At 43.2% G+C, this 7005-nt stretch overlaps 1 protein-coding gene across 1 annotated transcript; it reads right to left on the reverse strand.

The window, feature by feature from the left end:
* Window positions 1–4700: 4700 nt before the first annotated feature.
* On the reverse strand, window positions 4701–5771 carry arb2a (ARB2 cotranscriptional regulator A; the record flags this gene model as incomplete). Its single annotated transcript, XM_083782818.1, has 1 exon — window positions 4701–5771. One exon carries the CDS (start codon window positions 5769–5771, stop codon window positions 4701–4703), a length of 1071 nt encoding a protein of 356 aa, XP_083638944.1.
* Window positions 5772–7005: the final 1234 nt, after the last annotated feature.

Consider the following 7005-nt stretch of genomic DNA (forward strand, 5'->3'; position numbering starts at 1 on the left):
TTGGACATTTGAAAATAGCAGATCGCTTATAGAAAACATTTTTTATTCATTTTAAAATTGTGAATTGGGGCATTTTGCACAATGAGTACTTTGGTACCTTAAGACAAGTGCATTTTGATGCAGATACTTTTGTAATTTTACTCGAGTACATTCTAAATACGGAACTTCTACCTGCAGTATATCTTCATTGCAGTATTGATACTTTTACTTGCATATGAGGATACACCTCTCACACCTCGTTGTGAGAGGAGATTAGCGGAGATTAGTATAACCCAGTGTTTTGTTTATTCAATTGTGTCAGTGCCGTGGAGATAAAATATATAATATTTTTTGTTCTACTGGAGACCTGGCACTGATTTTATGCAAATTCCAGCTTAGTGGCCTTGTGGTTAGAGTGTCCGCCCTGAGACTGGGAGGTTGGTGGTTCAATCCCCTGGCCTCCTACCAAAGACTGAAAAATGAGACCCAGTGCCTCCCTGCTTGACACTCTGCATCAAGGGTTGGATTGGGGGTAAGTCCCTGCAACATACTAGCGTCATGTCCAGGGGCTGTACTTGTACATCAAGCTGCCTCACGCTACAGAAACAGGAGATAGGATCCTGCCCTATGGGCTTCATGGCTCGGCAAGGCTACTATGTAAGTTAATACATACAGTTTCTGGTCTTCCTTGGCCTATGGAGACAGTGAGTGCAAAACGTCATGACCGGTCCAGCGGTACCCAAGATTAGCTGCTCACAGACAGACTCACAAAAAGAGTCAAAACAGTTTTTACCTCCTGGCCTGTTAGAGACAATGAATGATCCGCAATATAACTTTAACTTTCCCTCTGTGCTATCAATTATGGAGGTTTGGTAGTAAATAGTAATGCATGTGTCAGGTGACCTGGCTCCACTAGGTGGCAACCTTGCCATAGTCGAGTCAGGAAAGTATTCTAAAACTTTTGCTGTATTAATAATGGGCCTAAACTCTGCTGGTATGTTTTGTGACTATGGTACTCTTTTATAACTGTAGAATATAGTACTATTATACTTTCACATTCTTTCCTACTTTCCACCCTCTAAGAAATACATTTTTTTCCTTTTTATCCCACAATTTTGTAACCCATTCTTTTTCACCCAGTGTCAATTATCTAATGTAATCCTGGGCGCTACACTTCCTCTGCCAACCTGGGGAGGGGGGGGGGGCAGAGCAGACTGACCTCATGCTTCCTTCTATGCATGAGGAGTCCAAGCTGCTTCTTTTCACCTGACGGGATCGTTTCCCCGGCCGGACGTAGCGTGTGAAAGGAACACGTTATTCCGACATTTAACTATTTTTCCGCAATGTAAAATCAGATCTTAAATGCTTTCTATAGCTGCCACAGATGTTGCATGTGCAATGGCAAAATGGATGCTATTTTCAATACAATAGTTTTACTATTTGTAATCACTACTTCATGATGTAAATAACACGCCTATTAATGGGGACTAGAGTGATCCCACTAATGAAGTATTTGCTATACATAGGAGTTTCATACGTTTGTGTAACACTCCAGGTGTTAGTGGAAAATGCTATCGGCAAGTAAACTTGTGAGTTCTTTGTTTTATTGTTATGAACATTTGATGAAATTACGTCATGTGGCAGCCAGGTCTATGGACTTTTAATGTTTGTTTAGAGCTTAATTATAAACTCCCCGTCGCTAGCCAAGTCTATGGACTTTTAGTTTGTTTAGGGCATTAAATGACATGCCGGGGGTGATATAAACACTGCCCTCACTGCGCCTTCACTTCACACAAGTGTTTTTTTTTTCTTTTCTTTTCTTTTTCTTTGTCAACAGGAGAGCACTATTTTTTTTCTTCCCCGGTATCTGGGCAGGGACAATGTTGGTTGTCAAGCTACTGTGAAACCCCACTGGCTCTCATTAGTTTAAGCCTGGGAGGAAATGGAGAGACGGTGCCGGTGGGGGAAAGATACGCACATTTTGAGGTCAATGATGTACAGGTACAGTCATTATTTGTGAGTTTAACAATATATCACATATTGAAGTAAAATGGAGCTGGATCTTTGTTATACTCACCCTAGTTGGTAGAAATAAGGATCAGCACTACATCTTCAGACATGCAGAAGCTCAGAACAGAAGGACACTATAAATTACTCGCCAAGTGTCTCTGGGTCTGATGCAAGTAAGTGCCCTGGCATGGAAAGAAAAATGTGAGAAAATAACCAGGGTTTGTTTACTTGGAGTTCATAATTCATCACAGCTCAGCACAGATGCTTTTACTTACCTCATCTTCCTCTTGGAAGCTGCTTTCAAAAGTGGTGTAACCAGTGCTAGCCACTATGGATACGTGGGTTGAAACGGTCCGGGCAACATACTGCATGCATCAGGGTGAAACCGGAGTATAATGTTGGCTATTGCGGCCAGTCAACCCATGATTAGTGCAACCTGCCTGGTACATTGCAACATACTCATTCCCAACCGCCCGGTTGGTCAAGACATCCCTGGCTAATGTAGTGAAAGCTTATTTATTTATGTAGACGAGCAAATCGGCTAACCAATCACATAAATTCAGTTGTTCATGAGATGATGTATGATTTAATTAAATGATCTATTTGCTATTCCCCTGTCTCCTTATTCCTCTCCTACTCCTTCTGTTCCCTTACCATGTCCCATTCTCTGTATACTTTCCTCTGCTGCTCAGCCTCCACTGAGGAAGTCCAATCCTGGGAAACAATTCCATGATGGCCAGGTCTTCATAACCCTTAGGCCTGACTCACACGTGCACAACAGATTGATGTATGCTTGTTGTATGAGACTTATTGACTGATGCAAGCTCTCAATTAATTTCCAATGGGAGTCGCATGGTTTGACACAACATTGTTGTTGTATGAGGGGGAGGGGGGGCAGTCGAAACACAGCCGAAAGCCGTACAACAAAAATGTTGTGTCAAACCATGTGACTTCCATTGGAAATGCATTGACACTTAACCTTTGTTTACATCTAGCATGCATCAATGTTGTATGCTAGATCAAAAGGTGTGAGTGAAGCCTAGGGCTTCACTCATCTAGCATACTCGATCTAGCATACAACATTGATGCATGCTTGATATATGAAAGGGTTTGTTTACATCTTGCCCCAATGCATTTCCAATGGAAGTCACATGGTTTGACACAACATTTGTGTTGTACGGCTTTCGGCTGTGTTTCGACTCATACAACACAAATGTTGTGTCAAACCATGTGACTCCCATTGGAAATGCATTGTGAGCTTGCATCAGTCAATAAGTCTCATACAACAAGCATACATCAATCTGTTGCGAAGGTGTGAGTCTGGCCTTAGACAGAAGTCCCTAATCATTTGAACTCTGTGCCAGCCAGTCCCTTCAGTTTTGACAGTGACCGTGTTGTTTCCATCCAATACATAACTTAATATGTCATGTCACAATGTCTGTATGATATCCTATGCTCCTGCTCTGTGCCGATATCGGGTTTGGGACGCCCCAGTAGAGAGAGAGAGAGAGAGAGAGAGAGCGAGAGAGCACACACACACACACACACACACACACACACACACACACACACACACACACACACACACACACACACACACACACACACACACACACTGTGTGTGTGTGGTATATTACAGCACAGCACCACTCACTTCAGATGGGTCTGATTTGTGTTAGGTGTGTAGGAAATATTTCATACCACTTGAATGCAAATAAAACACATTTTGTTCATGAACAGCTAAACGCTGAAATGGGGATGACTAAGTAAATTTGGAATAAGGAAAATCTTTGAGTGTACCTTTGGGCTAGGCCGTCCTATGACCAGCTTTGTATAATGTTTATGAGGCCAGCGTCTGGCTATCAGAAATGATTATGATGTCATGTGGCAGCCAAGTCTATGGACTTTCAATGTTTGGTGAGGGGCGCTTATCATACATCATCATCTCATTCTGGCAAATCATTTGCGTCCTCACCTTCGTCACCAGTTTTAGTGTTAAACACAAAATTATCCATTCATTGTCAATGGCATTTAATGTTTGGGTAGGACAAATTTGGTGTGTTAGCACATACACCAAAAGCTGGACATAGGGGGGGCTGTAATGTCCCTCAAAAACGGAGGCCCAAAAATCAGAACCCTAGCCAAGTGTATTGCACTTTTAATGCCCCCTCACTCGCATGAGTGTAATTATTTCATAAATGAATGTCTCCAAGCTCAAACGCAAGCATTGCAATACGAGGCATTGTGAGCTTGTACTTCGGCTATTTTCACAATTGTTTCTAAAGGTTTGGACATGCAAGGTGTCCACCCAACAGCAACGATATCGTGAACGCAAGATCCAATCATACCCGAATTGTATGTTGAGGCACCTCAAAAGTGTCCTTTTTAAAGCACTATCAATTCTGCCCATATAGGGTCCGCCACAAATGTGAAAAGGCGAACCCTATGGCGGACCCTACATAAACATGTTCCCCCGCAGCTTATTCTAGCCTCTCCGATGAGAGCACCTTTCTAGCTTGTTTACAAGATGATATGATGTCTGGCCGCCTAAGTATGTCTATTTTAATCTGTATTGATCAGGGGGAGGGAGACCCACTGTTGAATGGGTAGGGTGTGTATGTGGTTTCTTGCGGATTTTCTGCATGTCACTCCCCTTCTCTCCCAGTTTCCTGTCTCACTGACGCTGTGAAATATTAAAAAATGAATAAGAATCAGACCAACTCTCTGCTCTTCCCATCCTCATCTCCTCCCGTCCTCCACAGAGCCTTGTTGAAGAACCTGAAGATAGACTGGAAGCTCCTCCAGGAGGTCAACTCGTGCTCGTCTGTACCTGCGGAGACGCAGGGGCAGTCTGGCCACTTGGTTCTCATGCGGGTGTCCAAAGGCTCCTCGCTCCTCACCCAGTTACGACAGTGCTTCTGCATCCAGTTCTGTACACCTTGGCTGGGCTTCTGAAGCCAGATGTTGTGCACCGAGTCTGTAAAGGCGACAGCAACCACTCTGCTCTTCAACTCGGCCTCCCTCCGTTTCATCAGATCAACTAAAGATAACCCTCCATAGCTGTGGGCCACGATGAAGACATCCTTGGCTTGGGCTCTGGACACAAAGTTGTCCCACACATACAGCACGTGTTCCTGTGAAGAGCTGTTCTCCCGTATCTGGATCTGCTTCGTCTCCCCCTCCTTATCCGAGTTGCAGTGTTGCTTGTCGAATGCCTTGTCACGCTTCTCAGCTTGGCCATCCGAGGGCTCGGACTGGGACAAGGGCAGCAGAGAGGACGGGGTCGGCATGTCCACCTCCACAGAGTTTTCGTTGGGGTTGAGGACCATCACGCCGTAGCCCTCCTCCATGGCCCTGGCGATGAAAGGGATTTGTGTTCCTGAGTCCAGGTCCTCATTGATGATGAGCCTGCGGGCCCACTGGCCAGCCCTCACCACCCCGCTGCCCTGGATCAGAACCAGCAACTTGGACGGGTTGGTCAGGGCGTCTGGGCTCAGGAAAATGAAACTGCTGGGTTCGTTCTCTGTGGCATCCACTGGCACCATCACTCTGGTCATGTTGCACTTCTTCTCTAGCAGCTCAAACACATGCTGGTTGAGGACTTCTCCCAGTGCTTCATAGTGTTTCTGGTTCCAGTTTCGGTCATCCTCTCTGACCTTAAACACAAATGCCTCTCCTGTCTCCACATGTCTCAACTGGCCCTGTTCATTAAAGGCGTAGCCGAACCCCTCCAGAGTCTTGGGAAAACTAAGAGGAGGTTCATCGTTTGTCTGTTTGTCCATGCCTAACCGTAGATCAGTTTCCTCTCTATCCTCTGGGTTGACCAGCTCGCCTGTATCGGAGCAAAGGGGTTATTCGCAACAGAATACTAATGATCTCCGATCGATGACAGTACAAAAAATCACAAGACACAAAAACCTTCAGACTCAATCTGAGTCAGGAACAGGACACATCACTGTTTATATGCTGCAGTGACGTCACTTCAGTGTCAGTGCAGCTGTGGGGGTGACCAGAAGACACATTAAACAACCATAGAAAAATCACACTCAGTCAATCAAATCATCACATTCATCAACACATAAAGCTCTTTCTTGTTGGCACCACATGCTAGAGGGAAAGGGAAAAACGGCATATCCACACCCACATAATGTGTGTGATGGAAAACACTTGACTATGAAATTGTCAATGTTTTATCAACCTGGGAACCATTCTGTCTTGAGAGATGAATTTTTCATTGACTACATGGATCATTAGAACTGGTGAAATATATCTGTCTGTGTTGATCAAACAGATCGTTTTTTGTTCTTTAAAAAAAAACATGTCACATTATGTGCAGTAGGCTAGTTAATTAGGCTAGTTAATAGGTAAGTAAAATCACACCTGTGTGACTGTAAAGTCGGGGCGCTCTTATACATCTTCATGGTGTAAAACAAAAATCACACCTGTGTGAAGTGAGGGGCGCTAATATATTAAAGTCTAATTATCTTGATTAGGTGATTGTAATGGTGATGTAAAAGAAACGGTGCCAACACAAACATTAAACGCCATTAACAATAAAGAGACAATATGACGTAATAAGGCACATTATGGCGTAAATTGTCCCTTAATTGTCAATGGCGTTTACAAAACAAACATTGAACTAAAGACGTTTAAACATTAAATCTGTGTGCGTGCGCCCCTCAAAAAAATATGAAAATAAATATCAATTAATTATCAAAAACGAATTACTCTAGTTGAAATCATTTTTTAACGAACATTGTTTTTCAACCATCATGCAAGTTTAAAAAAAAGTAGTGTATAATGTTTATAAAAAAGAAAAAATAGACATTGTCAATGGCATTTAATGTTTGTTAGGACAAAATACTGTAGCCGATTTGCTCGTCTACATATACGACGTAAATTCTCCATTTATTGTCAATGGCATTTAGTGTTTGTGTTAGGACAAAAACATATACTATAGCTGAATATAGGAGGGGTTAAAGGAACGTCACTAATGTATTTACTGCACTTATTCTG

Source organism: Protomyctophum parallelum, assembly GCF_964188405.1.
Source record: "Protomyctophum parallelum genome assembly, chromosome: 14".
Taxonomy (NCBI): Eukaryota; Metazoa; Chordata; class Actinopteri; order Myctophiformes; family Myctophidae; genus Protomyctophum; species Protomyctophum parallelum.